Below are 23,551 nucleotides of genomic sequence, written 5' to 3' on the forward strand. Positions count from 1 at the left end.
CTTGTATTATTGTACATTTTAGGTTATGTTGCTATGTTACATAACGATATGATATCCGCATATAAATGTTTGCCCACATTTCTGATCACAAAGGAAAGTGGCCTATCAAAGATACCCCAGACATGTTTGCAGTCACAGAGAAAAGCGCCATTGCAGAACTGATGAAATGAGACAGTTCATGAGACAACATCCTAGTGAAGGCCTTGAGATGGCTGAACTGTTCCTTCTCTTCATGAACAAACGGTCTCAAAGGAATGGTCTCCACTTTGTGTCTCCACCTTCTCAGCATTCACTTACTGACTTTTGGTGATCTGGAATCTTTTACATCATGACTTGGTTATCTATTGCTATGAAAGAAATTACCCCAAACCTAATGGCTTAAAACAACAAACATTTATTTAGCATCACTCACTAGTTTTCTGGGTCAGGAATTCAGATATGGCTTAGCTGCTGTTTCACTGTTCACTAGATGGCCACGTTGTGTGGTCAAGGTTAAAAGGCAGGTAAATGTCACCCAGAGAAGAGATGAGTGCATGACTCAAGGTCCCCAAGAACAGACAATATGAATACTAGGCCCAGGTGGTACAGCATTTACTTACAACAAGAGGAGAAAAAGTATAGGCAGGATCCAGACCTTTGCAATGCATGGGTCCCCTATGGCCAGCAGACCCACTCTGTAGCCAATGCAGGCAGCGTACCTGCTCACATTCCACATTGTGTGCAGTGGAAGGACCCAAGCCCTCCCACATAGGATCTGAAATACAGAAAACTGGGAGCTTGCCTAAGGGCCTTGGATGCATAAAACAGAGGATAATATTCCCACACAAGGTGATAAGCCCAGCACAAGCTGAAGGCTCTTTTATCTCTCAGTAAAAAAGTGCTCCATGCCCAAAGCGCATTCTTATATGGCCAAGTAGGTGCAAGGGGGCAGGGGTCAAAAGACTGCATGCATGGGCTGACCTTTCCCGACAGCTGGCCTGTGCTGGCTCAGGGTTCCTCTGTGAGGCTCTGTCAAGTGCTGGCTAGGGGTAGTTACTTGAATGGGGCTGGAGGATCTGCTCTCAAGAAGCCTCACTATGCAGCTGGCAAGGTGATGCTGGCTATTTGTGGACAAAACTTCACTACTTTTATGAAGATTTAGACATTTTAAACTAGGTAGCTGGTCGGCAATTACAATAGTTTGCAGAGTGCAATTAGGGAAGTACAACAGGCTAGTGTAGGGTTTGAGCATCCTGGCTCTGAAGTCAGACAGATCTGCGGTAGATGTGGATCCCATATGCAGCCACAGAAAGTTGTTCAGCCTCTGTAAGGCTGTAAAATTAAAATAATAAGAGTGTTTACCATCCAGGATTGTCATGAGGACTGAATCGGGTAATGCACAGTCTGTGGCACCAAGGTAAGTATTTCATCCACATTTGCAGAATGCATGAGTGAATGCATGCATACATACTACGTTCATGGACACTCAGCCACTCACCAGCCACAGGGAAGGTACTCCACCTCTCATTCTCCTGTGTCACAATTCTAAGGGCCCCCTCCAGTGACCCCAGAATCATTCCCACTTCTTTACTCTTTTAGCCCACAGAAATGTGGAGCTTTGTTACACTACCTTCTCACTATTAGCATTCTAACTTCCCAACTCATATTAAAACAATGGTAACAACATGCACTATTCCAAGCTCTGAGACTTCTGCATCCTCTTTGTCACACGAGAAGTGTTGTTCATCACTCCTTACTCTTAACAGGTGTCATAGAGTGAACTGTGTCCCTCTGAATTGACATGTTGAATCCCTGAGCCCAGATGTGACTGCATTTGGAGAATAGGGCCTTTGGGAAGGTAATTAGGGTTAAATGAGACATAAGAGTAGATCTTAAGTCTATTGGACAAGTATCCTTATAAGAAGAGAGGGGGCCACCAGGGAAAAGATCATGGGAGGACATGGCTAGAAGGTGGCCATTTGCAACCCCAAAGAGGACCCAGGAGAAACCAACTTTGAACTGCCTTCATCTTTGGCTTCTAACTTTCACAACTGTGGGAATAAATATCTGCCCTTTAAGCCACTCAATCAATGGTATTTTATGTGATAGCATTCTTAGCAAACTAATGTGAGAAGCCTCTTTTTTCACCCGTTAGGCTTAGATAAATAGGGTCTGGCACTTACATTTTTATCCTTTAGATACCTCATATAAGTAATTAAAAGATAAAGCAACAATTTGCTTGCTTAGTGAAAGTTACAAATGTTTCCTTACTACGTAATCTAATTAACATTTATATCAACCCTGTAAGATAGGTAGGGCAAGTATTCAGCATCTCATTTTCAGAGGAAAAACCCCACAAGCTTAAGTGGGTTTAAGGCCTCATCCAGGGCTACAGAGTGCATGATGGGTAGAGCTGGCACTCAAAACAAGATCCTCAGCTCCTAAATTGTTTCCACTGTTTCCACTGAACCATGTGCTCTCTCCTGGGTCCTTGAAATGCACAGTTAGACAGTTCCCTCTGTGTGCTTTCCTGTATACAATTTTCACTCTCTCTTGCTATCTTTTAGCTTTCTATTTCCTTCAGAAGCTGTGGAAGAATGCAAAAAGAGCTTGGAGATAAGGCAGATGTCACTGAATATCACAGCTTCTCCCTGGAAAGGGTCACTTACCACCAGACATGCCCCAAGGATCCGTCGGTAGGAAGTCCTGGCATTCCGGACTCCTTCTTGCAGAGGCTGTTCTATATGGGCAAAGCACTGGTCAATGGCCTTCTCTAGCAGCTGTATCTTCTCTTCTACAAATCTCCGCAGGCCACTCATGTGCAAGTATTCATTCTAGGGACAAAGGCCATAAGAAGCATGAGGTCACCCTCTCTCTAAGGGCACTTTCTCTTCAAACTTTGCTTCCTTTATGCTTGTCTAGAACACAAGATTTAGCTTGAGCTTATCACCCTCAGTTGACTTCTTTCATCCTAGTAAAGTATCCCTTGGTGGACAGACCTCCTTAAGATTTGTGGGTTGGAGAAAACAATATATATGTACCTCCTGCAACTTACTTTAGGTGTCTAATCCATTAGGGTATTTTAGGGGATAACTAGTCAAATAAACTCCAATTGCCATTAAAACAGATTTAAAAAAAAAAAAACAGGTTTTTTTGCAATGATATCTGATTCTATAAAAATTTAGTGGGCTTTGACCATGCACAAAGCAGTTTTTGAGAATAGCATTTCTCAAAATTTAACATGTGTACAAATCATGGGGAGAGTTTGCTCAAATCCAAGGACCTGATATTCTGTATTTCTAGCAAGCACCCAGGTGATACTGATCTTCTGGGCCCTGGACCACATTTTGAAGAACAAAGCTATAGGACACAATAATAAAGATGTGGTCCTTTCTTCAAAGGAGAATATAGTCTAGTCAAGGAAGAAAAGGTCTACTCAATTTATACAAGGGAGAAATAGCCTTGACCTCTAGAGTCCAAACTGGGAACTCTGTAGAGTTGTTCCCTGTGTGAGAATCTTGGGGGAATCTCACAATGCCTGCAGCAGATAGAAGCCACATTACTTAACTCAGCACTCAAAGGCCCCACATTTCCAGGACTCAGCCAACTTCTCCAATGCCCCCAGCTGTTTCCCCAAAACATCATCCCATCCTAGGGTAGCTTCTCCTGAACTTGCTACCATTCTCCATCCATGTGTCATCCCTTTTGTGACCCCATGTCTTTGCACATGCTTCCCATCCTTCCAGACAAAGCTCAAAAGCCTCCCCATGTGATCACTTTCCCTGACTCCCCTGGGTGGCACTGGGGCTCTCTTTCCTGTGTTTCCACTGAATTTAGTACACCCCTTTGTACAGCCTTCCTCTTGCTGTGCTATGTCTGTCTCATCCCCTGGACTAGGAACTTGCTAAAGGATTGTGGACTGTGCTATTCATTTTTGTTTATTCCGAGACATGGCACAGAGTGTGTAGTTGATAAGCATTTTGGAGTGAATGAACATTGCACAGGGTGTGCAGTTGATAAACATTTTAGAGTGAATGAACACCATAGAGAAACTACTAGATAATGTGAGCTTTTAAATTCTATTCCAAAGCTAATGACAAAGATTGTTCTCAAATTGATACATGACCTTCTATAAACGACTTAGCTTTTCTAGATCTCGATTGCACTGAAGTGAATGAGGCTGAATGTTCCTGAAAAGTCTCAAATTCCCACACTCTGCAAGATTTAGAGTACATGAGTTTTGGAGCTTATGGAGACTATTCAGCTTTAGATGTACCCTGTGGATTCTCATAGGTTTTCACTAGTAAGAATTCTATATGCCATACTTTTCTTTCCGAGTGCCCTCTGGATTCTTCTGAGTTTGTGGTGTCACTGGTGATCAAAAGGAAATAAGGAAGATGTCACCAACAGAAACTCTATGGGCAAGATTCTCACAAAGTCGCACATTCCACAAACCGTTGTTAAATAAACAAAAGTATAAGGGCAGGTCTGGGAATAAAAAACAGTAAGAAGGGGAAAATCTTACATCTACTATAAATAAATGCAGGGTTCATTTGACATTGAGATGTCATAATTAACTTCCTACTGATTCATAAAAATAATGACTAGATTCCTGTTCACTTAGAATTGCTAAATATTCAGACTTTTTTTTTTTTGGTTTGAGTCATAATCTTAAAAAATGATCAATCACCACATGTTTAGGTTTGATCTATTAAAAAAGCAAAGGAAATAACAAAAACTCTTGCTTTCCAACTTTCCATCAATGAACTAAGATTGAGACCAATATCTGAGGTCAAAAGATTCTGATGAAAAATGCTGGCTAATGCCTATGTAAGGGCTACCCCAGAAGTGCCACCCAGACCCTTCATCTGTGTATTCTGTTGCTACAGCCTGGCTTTGAGAATGGCACTGAGTTTCCACATGGGCCACTTTAGCAGAGAAGAGCACAAAGGGCAGGCACTCCTCAGTTTAATTGCAAAATGCCTTGTCCTTGTGTTTGTAAAACAAACCAACCACACAGAGCACCACATCTGATTTGTTTTCCACCAGCACTTCCAAAAGCAATCTTTTACTGGGCAGTGAGGCAATTTTCACCCTGAAGAGCATTTTCAGGAAGTTAGAAGGTCAAACGCTTCCCTGGTATTTCAGAGTGCAAAGTTAAATTAGAAAATCTCAGGTTCCAGGAGCTTATTGTTGTTGTCATTGTTTCTCACAGAAGTAGGCCAAATCAAAGCATAAGAAATATGATGAAAAAGACAAGGAACCTTGCTCAATATGTCACTTTTATATAGAATACTTAAATGCAGACATTTGACCAAAACTGCAAAGACCATCTATAGTTGGCATTGCTTCCTTACCACATTGAAGCCAGGTCTCCATTATCTGCCTCCCCTGACCATGCCATAGGGCCAGCCCAAGTGTACCTTCCCATATTCTTGGGACCAGCCCCTTAAATGTTCATAGAGCCCTACTGGTTCACTTTCTTTGCCCCTTCCTTTTTGGTATAACAAAAAATGGACAATTTGGTTGGGCAAACCTGATGGTTGATAGTAAGTAAGATAGTAAGGAAATAAACACCAACCAAATGAGAACATGCAAAGCTATTTATTTATTCAGAGCTTGCTATAGCAAGAGAGTCAGCCACCATCACTTGTGTTTTGCAGAGAGTCAAAGGCAGCCAGAGGAGTGGGAAGGTTTCAACCATGCCCTCATCAGAGGCCACTGGCATAGGGGTTGCCTGATGAGCTAACTAGAAGTGAAGGTCCCATGTGGTCCATTAGGGTGCATGTTTGGCTTCTCTGGTTGGAAGCAGGGGTGAAGATTAGGGAAACCATCAGTTATTAACCAATCAGCCCATTTGGGGCTGATTGTTACAGACATTATTGCTTAGCTTATTGGATTGTTACTAGAGATAGCAGTCTGACTCCCTATGAGTCTAAGTTACAGCAGACTGCCCTCCTGAGCTGTTTATGGTAAATAAGTAGTTGGTTTCCTAGGCAAGTTGCTGCAGGCTGTGGGTAAGAGTTCTGTTTTAACATATGATTATGCATTTGTATATTCATTCCTCACAAAGAAGCAGTGCAGTTGGTGATTGATTGCAACACCAAATTTTTTCTCCAAAACTCTCCTCCACCACTAATTTAGCAGTCAGTCCATCTTATTTTAGGATAAAAAAATACATCACCCACCAACGAGATGTTTCCATTATTATGAGAAGAGTAATTGGGAACTGGTCATTCAGAAGGCCTGCATTCCAGATTGTGAAGATATATATCTAAGCTCTTTGCTGAATGTCCCTGCCAGCTCCCTTCCTCTCACATTATTGCACTAGGCTGCTCGGAGTTTGAGATTCTGACAGCACCAGGGTATAAAGGAAATCCATAGACAAATGTCATTTTTTTTGGACTATATGAATAACCATACAGCCTCTGTAATATAACCAAGAATTGTCAGTATTCTATTAGAACAAAACAAATCACTTCTGTTATCACTTAAACACATTCCATGCGTGTCTTCACACATGCGTGTCTTCTTGTTCAAAGTCTCAGGAGATATGAAAGTAGATGCTAATCATTTCTACATTTTCCTCTAAACCCATCTTAGGTAAAACCCATCTTAGGTAAAATAGTATTTCTTTCTTTTTCACTCAAATGTCACCATTTTAACCCTTTAATTATCTTTTTTGTCTTTTTAAAATTTTCTGAGCTTGATATCTTCCTTTGATATGAAAAGAAAAATTATCATATGTTATTGTTCTAATTTGGTAAAAGGGAATGTTCTGCTCAGGCTAGGGGGTAGAGCACACTCATAGACATCATCTCTCATACCGGCAGATGTTCCATGCAGTTGAAACTGTCTGTGAGAAGCAATAAACCAAAGGCTTCAGTCACATACTTGGTCACCATCCTCTTCTTCTTATCCAGGAGTCTTTTCCTGATATAGCCTCTTAATCTGGGGATTTCTGGAATTCACAGACAGCACAAACAATTTCAGAAAGCCAGAGTTCACAGCAAAGAGAATTCACAAAAATTAACAGATCAGAATGGCAGCCTAAATTAGCTACAGCTGAGGTCCTATGTGGGCCGACTGCCCAACACAGCAACTTTTCTGGGGCTATTTTTTCCAGGTCTACGATCAACCAAAAGGAATGGTAGGTCAGCAATGATGAATATTAATTTCATATAGTGGTACAAGTCAAACTAAGTAGAAGAATGCAGACTGGTTAAAAACACTGGCACTTGGGCACCTGAGTGGCTCAGTGGTTGAGCATCTGTCTTTGACTCAGGGCATGGTCCCAGGGTCCTGGGATTGAGTCCCACAGCAGGCTCCCTATGGGGATCCTGCTTCTCCCCCTGCCTGTGTCTCTGCCTCTCTCTCTGTGACTCTCATGAATAAATAAATAAAATATTTTTTAAAAAACACTGGAACTTCCCTCTGGATTGCTACTTATAAAGAATTGAACCGAAGATGCTCATAATCCCAGTCTCAGCTCTTCCACCTTTCTAGACTTTTCCATCAACATCAAATAACCCATAATATGAAATTCTTTCATGCTTCCTATAGTACAGATGAGAGTCTCTGCTGAATGGGATTCTCGATTAGAAATTCATCTTAATGAATGGATAAAGAAGATGTGGTTTATGTATACAACGGAATATTACTCAGCCATTAGAAACGACAAATACCCACCATTTGCTTCAATGTGGATGGAACTGGAGGGTATTATGCTGAGTGAAGTAAGTCAATCGGAGAAGGACAAACAGTTTATCTTCTCATTCATTTGGGGAATATAAATAACAGTGAAAAGGAATATAAGGTAAGGGAGAAAAAAAAGACTCCTAACTCGGGGAAACGAACTAAGGGTGGTGGAAGGGGAGGAGGGCGGGGGGTGGGGGTAAATGGGTGACGGGCACTGAGGGGGGCACTTGACGGGATAAGCACTGGGTGTTATTCTGTATGTTGGTAAATTGAACACCAATAAAAAATTAATTTATTTAAAAAAAAATAGAAATTCATCTTAGTCCTAACTTTTTATTAGTCAGAAGACAACAGGTGTCATCCTATTTTTTCCCCATTATTCCCAAAAGTAGAAATTCTTCTATATTGTTCCTTGTGTATACCATTATGATTATTTCTTTTATATTCTTGTTCAAGAAGTTCCCCCATTTCTAGGAAAATTTTACACCTTCTGCCCCTTTGCCTCCTCTCCCATGCCGACATGTCAGGTAAAACGCATGCGTGTCTTAAGCCATTTTAAGCTTGGGTCAAAGTCAAGCTCAGATCCTGCCTGCTTGCCCACTTTGCACTGAGTGCTCCAGTCACACAGACCTCTAGGTTCTCTGGGATTCTATTTAATTCACAGCACCATTTAACTAAGCCTTATTTTTCCTTTGATTTTTACACATGGCTTAGTATTAGCTCCTCATCTAGATTTTAAGTTCTGTGAAGAAAGCGGTCACATCATCTGTTTTTTCCTCCTCAGAGACAAAGCATACAATAGATGCTTGGTAAATACTTCTAATACTTGTAGCTGGATGAGTGAGGAGTTGCAAGCCAAATACTTAGGAAATGACAACCCAATCTCTGACCTCTACCAATTTTGGTAAAATTTAGATGAAAGAAGAACTGTAGCCTCAGGTGCCACAACAATGCAGAGAGAAAAACAAATGTATTTGCTAATAGGTATAGAAACTGTGACAAGCTGGAAATGTAGCATGGAAAGTTCTAGAGAGAGAAATTCAGGGTGCCAGGCTTAACCTTGGGAATTCTAGTGATTGAGATTAAAAAAATATATGTAAGTTACCAGTTTCCTCCTCAGTGAGGAGAGCCGGCTGCCAGTACTCCTGGGCGCTGACTGTATACACCAGATCTGAGGTCTTCAGAACCTTGGAGTCAGTGGGCAGTTTTCTCTGAAGTGAGAGAGGTACACAGAGAACAGAATAACTCAAACATGGTGAAGAAAACGATGCACAGGTCTTACAAGAACCTTTAGCAAATTTCAGCTCACTCACTTTCAATCCTGCAAGAGCCCTTTAAGGAACACACAACACCTATAAGGCAGGTGTTCCCATCTGTCCATACTTCACAAGGTTATAAGAAAACTGCTACATAGAAACTATTATCTTGGGAGTTAAAAATAGCAATTATAGAAGAAAATGTATAGAGAAAATAGTTCAAAGTGCACTGAAATGTTCAGAGAGGGGAAAAGCTCCAGGGTGCTTCATAGGGGGTCAGGTGGGGAGCACAATTCCAGCAAAGGCAGTGACATGCTAGAGTCAGTTGTACCAGCTCCTGAGAGCCGACTGTACACAGCTCTCCCCAACCCCATGTTTAGCAACATCACTCCAGTAGCTTGAAATTTTCCATGGTGGGAGTATTACATCATAGGAATCAGCAAATGCTAGAAATAAGGGCCTTTTTAGGTGGTTTGTTTCTCTTCTTTTTAAACAGAGAGCTGGTTGTTAAATATTTACCTACCCAAAACAACACTGTGCTGTGAAAGTGCAAGGTTCTTAGCTGGGTGGTTAGTGAGCAATCAGACACATTTAAAAGCAGAGTAACACTTAAGTACATCATAGTTTCAAATGTCAAGGAATTAAGGATGTGACAAAGTCTTTTTTATGATTAGAAAAATCATCATCACAGAGAAGTTATGCTAGGATTATACACAAATATTGTTCCATAATCTTTCATTATTCTCATTTAAAAGAAAATAAAGGACACCTGGGCGGCATAATCAGTTAAATGTCTGAGTCTTGGTTTTGGTTCAGGTCCTGATCTCAGGGTGGTGAGATGGAGCTCCACATGGGGTTCCGTGCTATGCACAGAGTCTGCTACAGTTTCTCCCTAACTCTCCCTCTGCCCCCTCCTGCCTCTCTTTCTTTCTCTCGCTCTCAAATAAATAAATAAATAAATAAATAAATAAATAAATCTTTAAAAAAAAAAAAAGAAAGAAAGAAAAGAGAAAAACCGTAAAGGATGTGTGTGTGTGTGTGTGTGTGTGTGTGTGTGTGTGTATGGGTGTTTGGGAGCAGTAGAAAACTATAGAGTTGTCAATATCCTTCTGATGCAAAGATACCAAAGAGCTGAGTGAGTAGTCCACTGGGAGAGGCAAGAGACCACATATTTGGCACACTGTAAGCCCATGTAGTTAAGGCTGGAATAGAGATGACAGGGTAGACTTCCAGAAGCCCCACACACTACAGTCAAGGCTGAAATAATACAAAGGATCTAACAAGGTTAACCTTTTTCCCTTCTGATAGAGTTTTGAGTCTAGCAACAAAAGCTTAGAGAATGTTGAAACTATTTTCTACTGGGAGATAAAACTAACGCGGAATTAAATTTAAGCAGGGTTTTAAAACATTTGAAAGAAAGGAGTATGCCTCACTGTATCTAGGTGTTTACATTATTTAAAATCTTGCTATAAATTTTGTATACCACTTCCAAAAACTATTGAATATTAGTTAACATTTATGCTTGTTATGATAGTACAGAGAAATATTTTTATAGTATCAATGAAGTGACTACAGTGTGCAGGTTCTATATTACTATAGAAGACATGTAGAAACAGTTATAGCTGGAAAGTAGGATCCAAGAGGTGAGTGGATATTCATTGAATTATCCTATAGAAAGATTAGTCACTATTATAATTTACACACATGGCTTGTTACTACAGTGTATAGCACCATAGATATTAAAATTTGTAAGAAGATATTACATATGAGAGAGGAGAAAGTCTACAGCTCAAAATATGAGGGGTACTAGATGAAAGCAGAATCAAAAGGGGGGATAGTGAAGCTGGAGTTAGCTTAAGGTCAGTAATATAAATCATGACCCCATTTTCAAAATAATCTCTTTTCTAGCTTTTTCATTACAATAATTTTGCAGTAAAAACAAAAACAATAATAATTTTGCAGTGATTCCACCCTGCCCACTTCTTTTGCCTGTATGAAATCATTTGATATGAATCCCTAGCACCCCAACTTTTATTTTTAATAGTACTCTTTAATAAAAGAGACCCAAGTTTACTTGAGAGTAGTAGGTCCACATCTTGGGGAAGGGAAAAATAAAAGGAGTCTGAACATCTTGTTGTTGCCAAAGACAAAAATGTTTTGAAAATGTATGGGTAAGGTGAAAATAAACCAGCTTAAATTATAGGCTCTCACTGGCCAAGAGGCGAACTAGAATACCAAAAAGAACACAGTAATTCTGTGAAAAGTCAAGAGTCCATCACAGTCCTCAAACTAAGTAAAATAAGGAATAGTAATAAGAAGGACTATATATGTATTGGTCTCTGTCCCCAGTTCCTGACACAAGGCCCCTAAATTCCTTATAAACTGGGGTGCTAGGATAGTCTTCAGTTCTAATATTAGTCCTGATCCCAGTTCTCAGCACAGAGCTCCTAAAACCACCATCATTTCCTAAGTGATAAGAGCACCAGAAGCATCTGTTGTTCTAATATTTGGTCTTTGACATTAGTACCTGACATAGATCCTAAATCCCTTGGAATTTCCTAAGTGATAGGAGTGTCTTCTTTTTCTAATGAGGCAACTCTGGGTGAGTGCCTGAAAGGGCGCTGATCACAGAAAAAGTCAAGTGATTAGAATTTTGAAATTTTCAATCCCATCCCACATACCCCCCACCCTATTCTCCAGAGAGGTAGAGGGGCTAGAAATAGAGTAATTGATGATGCCTATGTGAATAAGCCTCCATAAAAACTCCAACAGTATGGGGTTCAGAGAACTTCCAGGTGGGCAAATACATAATGGTACGGTGATATACTCCAACTCCACAGAAACAGAAGTTCTTGCATTTGGACTCCTCCCAGACCTCTCCCTATATATCTCTTGATCTGGCTGTTCATCTGTAGCTTTTATCCTTTATTATATTAAAAAACTGATAAATATAATTATTTCATTGCATCTTGTGAGTTACTCCAACAAATAATCGAATCCAAGGGAGAAGAAGTCATAAAAACCTTCAATTTGTTGCCAAATCAGACATAAACTGTGAGTAAACTGGGGACCTATCATTTGCAGTTGGCAACTGAGTAGGTGGCAGTCTTATGGGACTGATCCCTTAACCTGTGGGATCCAATGCTATGTCCAGGAAGATATTTTCAGCTTGAGTTAAATTGTAGGATGCCCTACCTATGGCTCAGCAATCGCACTACTAGATATTTATCCAAAGGATACAAAAATAGTGATTCAGAGGGGCACATGTACCCCAATGTTTATAGCAGCAGTGTCCACAATAGCCAAAATATGGAAAAGCCCAGATGCCCATCAAAAGATGAGTGGATAAAGAAGATGTGGCACATATATACAATGGAATATTACTCAGTCATTAGAAAGTGATGAAATCTTGCCATTTGCAATGACATGGATGGAACTAGAGGCTATCATGCTAAGTGAAATAAATCAATCAGAGAAAGACAAATACCATATAATTTCACTCATATGTGGAATTTATGAAAAAAAAAACAGATGAACATAGGGGAAGGGAAGGAAAAAGAAAATAAGATAAAAACAGAAAGGGAGGCAAAGAATAAGAGACTCTTAACTACAGGAAACAAACTGAGGGCTGCTGAAGGGGAGCAGGTGGGGGAATGTGGTAACTGGGTGGCGAGCATTGAGGAAGGCACAGGATGTAATGAGCACTGGGTGTTATATGCAACTGATGAACCACTGAATTCTACCCCGGAAACTAACAATACACTATATGTTAACTTAAAAAAAAAAAATCATAGAACACCCTGCTGGTGTCACAGAGAATTGCTTGGTGTGGGAAAAAATTCCAACACTGGTGTCAGAAGTGTTGTTAAGTGTGTTAGCATGGATTAGAAGAATTAATATAATTAAAATGTCCATGCCACTCAAAGCAATCCACAGATTCAAGGGAATCCCTATCAAAATACCAACAGTATTTTTCACAGAACTAAAACAAATAATACTAAAATTTGTATGGAACCACAAAAGACCTCAAATAGCCAAAGCAATGTTGAGAAAGAAAAACAAAGCTGGAGATATCATGTGTCCAGATTTCAATTTCAAACCATACCACAAAACTATAATCATTAAAACAGTATGATACTGGCACAAAAACAGATACATAGACAATGGAAGAGAGTAGACAGCACAGAAATAAGCCCATACTTGTATGGTCAATTAATCTACAACAAAAGAGGCAAGAATATATAATTGGGAAAACACAGCCTTTTCAATAAATGGTGTTAGGAAAGCTAGTCAGCTACATGCAAAAGAATGAAACTAGACTACTTTCGTAAACCATATACCAAAATAAGCTCAAAATGGATTAAAGACCTAAAAGTAAGGTCTGGAACCATAAAATTCCTAAAAGAACACATAGGCAGTAAACTTTTGGACATTGGTCTTAGCAGTGTTTTTTTTTTTTTTTTTTGATATGTCTCCTCAGGCAAAGACAACAAAAGCAAAAATAAAATTGGGACTACATCAAAGTAAAAAGCTTTTGCCCAGAGAAAGAAACTGTCAACAAAACAAAAAGGCAGCCTACTAAATGGAAGAAGATACCTTCAGATCCTATATGTGATAAGGGGTTAATATCTAAAATATGTAAAAAGCCCATGCAAGGGAACACCAAAAAACCCCAAAGAATCCGATTAAAAATGGGTAGAGGAATTGGATAGTCATTTTTCCAAAGAAGACATAGAGATGATAAAAAGACACATGAAAAATGCTGAACTTCACTAATAACCATGGAAATGCTAGTTACAACCCCAAGATATCACCTCACACCGGTCAGAATGGCTAGTATCAAAAAGATAGGAAATAACATGTATTAGTGGGGGTGTGGAAAAAAGGGACCCTCACGCACTGTTGGTGGGATTGTAAATTGGTGCAGCCACTGTGGAAAACAAAGTGGAGGTTCTTTTTTTTTTCAATGTGGAGTTTCTTGAAAAAAATTAAAAATAGTCATACCAAATGATCCAGCAGTTCTACTTCTGGGTATTTATCTGAAGAAAACGAAAACGCTAATTTGAAAAGATATATGCTCCTCCACGTTCCCTGCAACATTATTTATAAATAGCCAACATATGGAAGCAACTTAAGTGTCCATTAATGGATGAATGAAGATATGTTATACATACATACAGTGGAATATTATTCAGCCATAAAAAAGAATAGAATCTTGCCATTTGCAACAAGACAGATGGGCTTACAGGAAATTACACTAAGTGAAATAAGTCAGAGGAAGACAAATACCATATTATTTCATTTATAAGAAATGTAAAAAAAAAAACAAATGAGCAAACAAAGCAAAATAGAAAGAGACTCAGAAATAGAAAACAAACTGGAAAAAAAAAAAAAAAAAAAAAAAGAAAACAAACTGGTGGTTGCCAGAGGGAATGGGGATGGAAGGTTGGGCAAAATAGGTGAAGAGAATTAAGAGGTACAAAATTATAGTTACCAACTAAACAAGTCATGGGAATATAAAGTACAGCATAGGGAATATAGTCACTAATATTGTACTAACATGATGACAGAGGGTAACCAGACTTATTTTGTGGTGATCGTGTTGTGATATATAGATCTGTCCAATCAGTATGTTATGTTACCTGAAGCTAACATAATATTGTGTGCCAACTATATGTCAATTTAAAAAAAGAAGGGGATCCCTGGGTGGCGCAGCGGTTTGGCGCCTGCCTTTGGCCCAGGGCGCGATCCTGGAGATCCGGGATCGAATCCCACGTCGGGCTCCCGGTGCATGAAGCCTGCTTCTCCCTCTGCCTGTGTCTCTACCTCTCTCTCTCTCTCTCTCTCTCTCTCTGTGTGTGTGTGTGTGTGTGACTATCATAAATAAATAAAAATTTAAAAAAATTATAGAAAAATTTAAAAAAAGAAGTAGTGTGAGCGTGTTAAAGCATGAGAGGAAAGGAGAGACACATAGGAGGAGGAGTATGGTTTTCTTTATAGGTGTCGTCATGCAAAGGTAAAATGCTGTGTGATAATCAGCTCAAAGGATGTACCTGAGAATGTAAACACCCAGCTCTCTTTCACCTGCCACAAGACTTGTGGATATGAACTCCCTGACATCTCTTGAACGCATCTCCTCTCCTCCACTCCTATAAATGACTGCCTTGCTCAAGCTCTTAGCACTTCCAGCTGGATTACAGAAAAAGCCTCCCAAATGGTCTTTCTGCATCCAATCTTCACCACCCTGCCCCCTCATCCATTCTTCTGAATGCTGAGAAAACAATCTTTCTAAAATACATAGTATTTCCAGACTAAGGCCTATAAATGGAATCTCAGGGATCTGTCATTTTTCTTACAGTATATTTTCCCAATCTTTATTTTTATAATACAATATAAGCATAGAGATCTATATGGATGACCACCTTATAATCAGCGTCATGATTAATATAAAACCCAAATACAATTAAGATTAAATTTGCTCCAAGTGAAGGCATGCAGTACAAGTGAAGATTTCACAATACTTCAGACTGAAGTAAAGTGGTTGGAGAATTAAGAAATTACCTGGCCATCAGAGGTATAGGGGTGCAGACCTCAAAAGACTTGCATGGTAATAGAATGATAGTCACCCTGCAAGCTGAGTCACTGTTGTCCAGACCCTATCTCAGACACACCGATGTGCCATATTTATTAGCAATAAATATAGTTATGAATTGCAAATTGAAGTATTTGTGTTTTGTTTCCAGAAACAATTATGATGAGGTACTCATTAAATGCATATTTCCTTAATGCCATCCAGAACAATTAAAGAGAATAAGAACAGCTTTATTCAGTTATTGCCTCATTAAAACCGGCATTCAAGAATTGGTTGGTCAAAGGTTTTGGCTTAAGTACGAGGTCTGGTTATCCTGAATTAGAGACAAAAGCTTTGAAATTTTCAATTCCACATTGTACATCAGAAGTTTTCTGCATCAGTGTAATTGAATTCAAAATACAGAGTGCGATTAAATATAGAACGGGACATCAGGCCATATGTTTTTACTATCACCCAGCACTGAAAATTTAGTTTCAGCAAGACCAAAATTTCTATCACATTATACTAACTCTGATATACCACTTCTACATTTTGTTTATAGTTTATCTTAAAATTGGTTTCAGTTTTATAGTTGTATAAGGCTATTATAGTAAGGAGTTTTATAAGTCAGAATAACAAAAATAATTTAATAAAATACCAAGATTCCTGCAGAACAATTTCTCAAGCTTGAAAAATACAACAGCTCAGGGGGTGCCTGGGTGGCTCAGTTAGCCTCCAACTCTTGATTTCAGTTCATATCATGATCTCAGGGTCGTGAAATCGAACCCCACATTGGGCTCTGTGCTGGGTGTAGAGTCTGCTTAAGATTCTCTCTCTCCTTGTCCCTCTGCCCTTCCATCACCCCCACCCCTCCCCCTGCCCCCTCTACACACACTCACTATAGCTCAGGTGCTCTCTCTGCCTTTCTAAAAAATAAAATAAAGTAGCTCAGGCCTTATCTCCCAGCACTCCTGCAGAAGGCCCTTTCTCCCACTTCCTTGCTTACTAAAGACTACTGGTTCTTTAAAATTCTGCTCAAGAGCATGAGTTTTCCCTGCACCTCTCTACAACAATCCCTCTCTGACTGCCAGGGTGATCCGAGCATCCTTCTGTGTCCCCACACCATCCTTTGCATTCCTCCAGCGAATCACGCTCGAACACTGTGGTGATCTCTGATTTTACCTGCACATATTTCTCAATAGACCATATGCTTACTCCATCCTTCCAACAACCACAAGAGGGAAATGTTATCATTTCCCCATTTTACAAATGGGAAAGTGGAGATTCAGAGAGGAATAGTAATTTGTCTGAGGTCACAAGTTACTAATCAGTAGGACTAAGTTAACTCCAAACTGCTCCAAGGCTTTTGATGTGGCTACTACGCAAGACCAAATAGATGTTTGTTTCTGAAAATCTGAATGGTTGAAAAGCAGAAAAAATACATAGGGAAATCTGTTAACTCACCTTGAGTTTTTCCTTGAGAATTCTACTCCTTTGTAGTTTTATCAGGTCATTTCTTTCTAAAACAGCCTCCCGCTGACTTGAAATAGCCTGCTAGTTGGGGAAAAGAAATGAAAGCATGGTAAAGAGTTTAGGGTTATACGTGATAAGATGCACAATATGGGGGGCATATCTTCATTTGGCCCATACAAATGTGTATGTATTTGGGTTTTATATTAATCATGAAAAGTATTATTAAAAATAACTAGTTCATGCAATATGTCTAAACTCATTAAGCTGTTACATTAAATGTGTAAAGTTTTTGTTATCACTTACATATCAATAAAACTTAAAAAATTAAAAAAAAACTAGTCTGTACTTACATTTCTCACTTTTCTTTCCCTGAAATGAAAATTGTAACAATTACTTAACTCATTTGATGTGTCACGGTAGTCTTTGAACTTTCCCTAAAAGCAGCATATATTGTGATGCCTTAATACCTTCACATAAGCTTTCCTTGGTACAAATGTCCTCTCTTCTGATCTACCTGCAGTGTCCACTTGAAACAAGTGTCTTTATTTCTCAGTGTTTTGTTGGTGGTGATCTCACCCCCTGGCCCAGTCGAATTGCAGCCCTCTCTTTCTGGGTCCCCATAGCACTTTGATTATCCCTCTCTTACAACCTTTAACCCTCTTCTATGGCAGCAGTCTCAGTGACAAGGCACTATCCCCCTCTGAATCTGCAGGTCCTACCATGGTGTTCAACAAAGGTTTCATAAATTTGATTGAATTATGTTCATTTGCAGAGTTGGCACTTGAAGGGAGAGCTTGAGATACCACTCTGGGGTAGGAGGCGGGGTGAGGGAAACTGCAGGCAAAAACAGTGAAGCTGAAGTTCTAACCTAGCCCATGAAAGCAAGAGTTAGGGGGAAAGCCTTGGCCTATCTCCTTACCTGAGATGTTTTCTCTGCTTAGTGAATTCCTGGAGACACAGATTCAAATTTCAGTGGGTGTGGGGGAATGGTAGAGATGACAGGTGACCAGTAAAAATGCTCTTATTAGAGCAGAGAAGCATTAACATTATATCTGATGGCCATATGCCCCACAGACCCAGGACAGACCAGTTTATACTTGCTGTAAGGGTAAATAACACCCCTTTCCATTTTCAAAGGGTGCCAACAGAGAAGGTAAGTTATAAGTCTCTTGGTTACAGAGGTACAGAGATCCACATGGAAATCAGCATATTTTAACATTTATTAAACTCTAAAATGCTTACCTTCCATTAAAATTTTGCCAGAATATGACTCTGTAAGAATGCTGTTACTGTTGGCCAAAGTTCTGAAACATTGAGAACCTTGCTCCAAATGAGTTTAAAATCTGAAACAGAATCTGACACTTCAAAGCTGCGCCAGACAGTATTACAGAGTGCTGTGGGGCATTTACATGTCCCATATCTGTGGGAAATGGGGCAGGACCATCACACCACACAACTCCAGAAGGTGCTCTTTGCATCTCATATACATGATGCCCCTCATGCCCAGAGATGCACAGGGAACAGCCTATTGGGTATTGAACAGCTACTCCAAAAGAAGGGCCACAATGTTCAGATTCCCAAGGCAATCTATCCAAGGGTCTTGATGTCCTAGGAAGTCGCCCAGATTTTTCTTTCATCCCCAACCATTACTTCCTTAGGTCTATAATGCCCAGGGGTCCAAGCCCTGTTGTTATGGTGGTCGGAACCCACAGAAGAGCCCATAGGTCTACAAGCCCAGCTTGGTACCTTAGATATTCCGGCAGGTGGAGTTTGTCAGTCTTGGTGACCACCAGAGCAATGTCCCTGCAGAAGCCCCTTTGGCAGGCTTTGATGCTCTCATTCAGAAGGTCTTCATGGGCTCTTCCTCCAGAAATTCTTTCAATGTCACTGATGACCCAGATCACTGAGCATTTATCAATGGTCTGTGAAACATAACCACAACAGGTTTAAGAACATAAGTGGCATCTCAACTGTAGAGGACATGATCCCGTAATGTATCATTTATGTCCTCTATGCTCTGCCCTATCTCTCTTCCAGTCCCACCTCTCATCTCTCCCCACTGCACTCTCCATGTACTAGCCAGACTGAGCTTCTTGAAGTTTCTCAGATGTAACTTACTCTTTTATCTCTCAGGCCCTTTGCACTGGCCACAACCTCTGCTTGACCTCCACTTGCCCTTTGAGACTCTGCTAATGGCCACGTGATGATGGATTGGCCATCCCTCCTCTGCATTCTACAGCACCTAAATTTACCTGCCATTGCACCTTTCAGAGTTACTGAATAGGGTTGGCTTTCTACACCACCCCAACCCCACTCTTAGATTGTGAGGTATTTGATGGGCTGCACTTTTCAGCTTGGAATACATATCACGTTAGACACAGTGCTTGGCCCATACTAGAGGTTTCACAGATATTTGTGGCATTAGTGATTGGTAGAATTAAAGAAATCAGACCTCCAGCCCCAGATCCATCACTGGCTTGCTTTACTTCAGTTGTCTTCTAGGGAAAATTATTGTTTTTCCAGAAGAGGTTCTGGTCATTCATCAATCCCAAAGTTATCACCAGAGGGCATCGTTTTGATGTTTGACTGCCCCTGCATATTTAGCACACTGCCACCATGTGGGGGCACAGAGCCAGAAACTTTATGATCCCAGTTGTGAAGGTCAATGAACATGAAATTACAATTTATTATTAAAGTCATAAATACTGGGGCACCTGGGCGGCTTAGTCAGATAAGTGTCTGCCTTCTGCTCAGGTCATGATCTCAGGGTCCTGGGATTGAGCCCCTTATCAAGCTCCTTGCTCAGTGGGGAGTCTGCTTCTTTCTCTTCTTCTACCCCTCCTCCTGCTCATGTGCTATATGCTCTTTCTCAAATAAATAAACATCTTAAAAAAATCATAAGTATTGCTCTATTCGATATGCAACTTTTATGTGAGAAGTAATCACATGTTGCCTTGTGACATTTCTCTTACTGTACTGTTTCACTTGTCACCTTTTCCATATAAAGAAAAAGCTGGTCCAGCTCAGGGACTGAGTTTATTTGAGGTTCCTCAGGACAGCACTTTGCACGCAGAGGTGTAACAAGTTTGTGACTTGCTAATTAAGTCATTATTTCGCCTTATACCAATAGTTATTAACTCAGGGCAATTCTGTACCCTAGAGGACATTTGGTGATCTCTGGAGATATTTTTAATTGTTATGACTTGGGTTAAGCACTAGTGGGTAGAGGTCAGGGATGCTAAACATCCTTTGATGCCAGGTCAGCACCTCCACAATAAAGATTTATCTGGCCGAAAATGCCAAAGGTGCTGAGGCTGAGAAATCTTGGGTTTCAAGCTTATTTTTAGCAGTGGAGCCTTTGTCAAATGAAATCTTAGGAAAACCTCCTTCCTATGTGGATGAACTCACATTTAGGCAGGAGAATAAAAACAACTGCTCCCTCCCACTTCCCAAACTATAATCTATTTAGGGAAGCTTCTAGCTATTCAATCAGGTTGTGGAAGATCATAGGATACCAGGCTGCAAGCTCCACAATGGCAGGGCCTCTTTTACTTTTGTATTCCCCTGGTCCTGGGAAACTGCACATGCTTAATAAATGTTTATTAACATAAGAAGAGGAGTACACATTTCAGGCCCTATACAAAGCTCTGACTGCCAGGGTTTGGTCAAGTTCGAGTCGCAGAAGACACAAAAAAGCTTATCTAGAGCAACTGAACTTATGAGCGGGTGGGGTGGCAGGGATGCCATTCTCCTCCCCTGATGTGAAAGGGCCTCAGAGCGCTCAGGTGACATATGCCTAAGATGTCACAACTTCAAGGTGGCAGACAGAGACACATGAATTCATAGTAGTCTTAGCTTAGGGAAGGCAAGGCTGGCAGCTAGAGAGATGGGGGGAGGGGGCATTGTGCTATGTTCTCCCTAAAAAGAGGGGAGTCTTTAGTCACTTCTTGTGAGAGAATATCCCAAAACCACAGGAATGCAGGGGAGCTGAGGCCAAGCGGAGCAGGCTGGGAACAACCCTTCACTGTAGCCCGACCTCCTCAGAGCGGGTGTTCTGAGCCAGATCTGCTGGCTCCTCTGTTCTGAGTGGCCTTTGATAGGTTGCCCAGCATATCATAACTGGCAGCAACCATAGCTCCATCCAGGGAGAGAGGCTGGCTGCCTCCCTAATCTGTTGCTCTTGGGGCCTAGCATGGAACTAGCCAGGGCTGGGGATTCCACTCCAAGAGCTGAGACCCTGCAGAAACCAGGGCCTTCATGTCAGGACCTGAGCAGTTTACCAAGGGGAAGGACTCTGGGACTGCCTTTATCTTAAAACACTTAGGGGGTCCTACGGGGAGACATGGAGCCAGCCGGGAAGGAACCTGCTTTCTCATTCAAATTCTGCCATTCAGTAGCTGTGTGGTTTTAGGCAAATTACTTTCCCTCTCTGAGCCTTACCTTCTTCATCTGTAAAATCAGAGCATAGACTGATTATTTGTAGGCTGGCATCCTGATCTTGTCAACCTGATCTTGGCTGCAAACTGGTCACAAAGCTCCCCTGGTCCACAGTCATTCATTTAGCACAAATCCGCAGAATTTAAAGCTTGCATATAGCAGAGAATAGATGGTTCTCCGATAGATCCTTTTATAGCGCTGGACTGATTGTGACTTACGGATCCCAGCTCTCCCTCCCAGTCCCCTTCCAGCTCCAGTCCTATGCCTTGTGCTCCTGAGCTCCTCTGCCTAAAGACACCCTTTCTCTTCCTAACACATGCCCCAGCCCCTCTTGTCTTCCAAGCTTCCCCAGGAAGGGTAGCATTCAAGCCCAACCCCCAAATTTTCCGGGCTTGCCTTCTGTGCCTCTCTTGTCTACACCCCACACCTCTTCCCTCCAGCCACCCAGGAAGACTCATCCTTTCCCCAACACTTGGCTCCTTCATTCCTCTGGGTCTTTGCTGCTTTCTGGCCTAGAACAGCGCTCAGTGGTCCCATTCTCAACAGTCTACTGTGGTGACAGCTAAGCCCAAGGAACCTCTCTGAAGCTTCCTTCACATGCAAAAAGAACTCATCCCTTGGTGCTCTCATTTTTAAGTAACGTGGTTTGTTAACTAATGGAACTAATTGGTTCCTTTCTGGACTATAAGACTGCCGAGAGCAAGTCTTTGTCTTCGTCTATCCAAAACCTAACACAAAATTGAGTAAGTGCTCAGTGGATGTCTGTTGAAGGAATGAGGCTGCTTGTTGAAAGTAATTTCTATTTTTGTGTTCATAGCACCTTGGACTTCTCTTATATCAGCTTTTGCCAGGGAGTTAGTCATCTGTAGATTTCTTCTCTCTTGTTAGACTCTAAGCCGCTTGCAGGAAGGCTCTGCTTCTCATTCAACACTTCTATTTTGCTTTCAGCTTTTTAGTTATAAAGGTAATACATGTTCATCCAAAATATGCAAACAATTCACAAATGTATGTAGTAAAGAGTGGTAGTAAATGCAGAAACTCTTGTTTACAGTTGGGTGGGTATCCTTCTAAAAGGCAAGATTCTACTTCTGCTATTCATTTACAAACGTTACACACACATACACACATGCACCTTTCTTAACATTAAAGGTAATGCTCTGCATCTTTTAATTTAGCTTTGTTCCAACATATAGGATTACAATAGGATTTAAGATCAGAGAGGCTCTCCAGCCATCCTGCCTGGGTTAAAATCCCCAGGGTGATAATGGGATGGGCAATTTACTTTACTGAGATTAGTACCTAGCACAAAGTAAATGCTCGGTAAATGTCTGCTATTATTGGCCATAATCACTGCATTCTCAGTGCTAAATTTATTGTCTTGCATATTATATGTGTTTGTGAATGAAAAGCAAATGAGCAAAGAGATAAATTTTTTTTTTGAGATAAATTCTTAAAGATATTTCGGTCTTTCATCATTAGGTACAGATTTAGCTACCGCAACGCGTAGCTCTCTGACTGTAGACATATCTGTGGGTACCTGGTCAGCTCCAACTTCTTTGCCGGAAAGTGAAACCCTACCCAAGATTTTGGCTGAAAGGGTAGACATTCAACCACCACCTTTAGCCACAGCTGATTGTACTGGATACCAAAACCAGAGAGGGTTAATCATTAGCTGGGCAGTAAGTGATCCCATTTTCCTTCTTAGGAATCTGAATTAAAGCACATAGAGACTAGAATCAGACAGTTGTAGGCATATGAACCACAATGTAATTTAGAGATAGAGCTAGGGGAGCACCTGGGTGGCTCAGTGGTTGAGCATCTGCCTTCTGCTCAGGGCATGGTCCCGAGGTCCTGGGATGGAGTCCCAATTTGGGCTCCCTGCAGGGAGCCTACTTCTCCCTCTGCCTATGTCTCTGCCTCTCTGTGTCTCTCATGAATAAGTAGATAAAATCTTAAAAAAAAAAAAATAGAGACAGGGCTAGGGTGGTCATTGTCCACAACATGGATCCTAAGGGCTAAGCAGAGGAAGCTAAGAAAAAGAAGGACCCCACAAAGAAATGCACAAAGAAACAGTCACAAAAGCCAGGCAGAGGACGAGAGAGAAAATGGCAGCTTCTATCCTGATAGGTGGCCTTGA

The 23,551-nt window shown here is 40.8% G+C and overlaps 1 protein-coding gene across 13 annotated transcripts in view; it reads right to left on the reverse strand.

Moving 5' to 3' along the window:
• The window catches only part of NUGGC (nuclear GTPase, germinal center associated), a 56,278-nt gene that overhangs the window by 9,687 nt on the left and 23,040 nt on the right, over positions 1–23,551 (reverse strand). For 8 of the 13 annotated variants that reach the window (XM_072719556.1, XM_026007871.2, XM_026007868.2 and 5 more), the window contains 6 exons: positions 18,724–18,899; positions 17,328–17,346; positions 16,969–17,058; positions 8,783–8,888; positions 6,807–6,940; positions 2,649–2,813 (listed from right to left, as the gene is read on the reverse strand). In XM_072719556.1, coding sequence (XP_072575657.1) covers positions 2,649–2,813; positions 6,807–6,940; positions 8,783–8,888; positions 16,969–17,058; positions 17,328–17,346; positions 18,724–18,899 — 690 coding nt within the window. The remainder of the gene's footprint in view (positions 1–2,648; positions 2,814–6,806; positions 6,941–8,782; positions 8,889–16,968; positions 17,059–17,327; positions 17,347–18,723; positions 18,900–23,551) is intronic. The other 5 variants (XM_072719564.1, XM_072719560.1, XM_072719563.1 and 2 more) reach the window with 1 other exon arrangement.

Source organism: Vulpes vulpes, chromosome 9 (genome assembly GCF_048418805.1).
Source record: "Vulpes vulpes isolate BD-2025 chromosome 9, VulVul3, whole genome shotgun sequence".
Lineage (NCBI taxonomy): Eukaryota > Metazoa > Chordata > Mammalia > Carnivora > Canidae > Vulpes > Vulpes vulpes.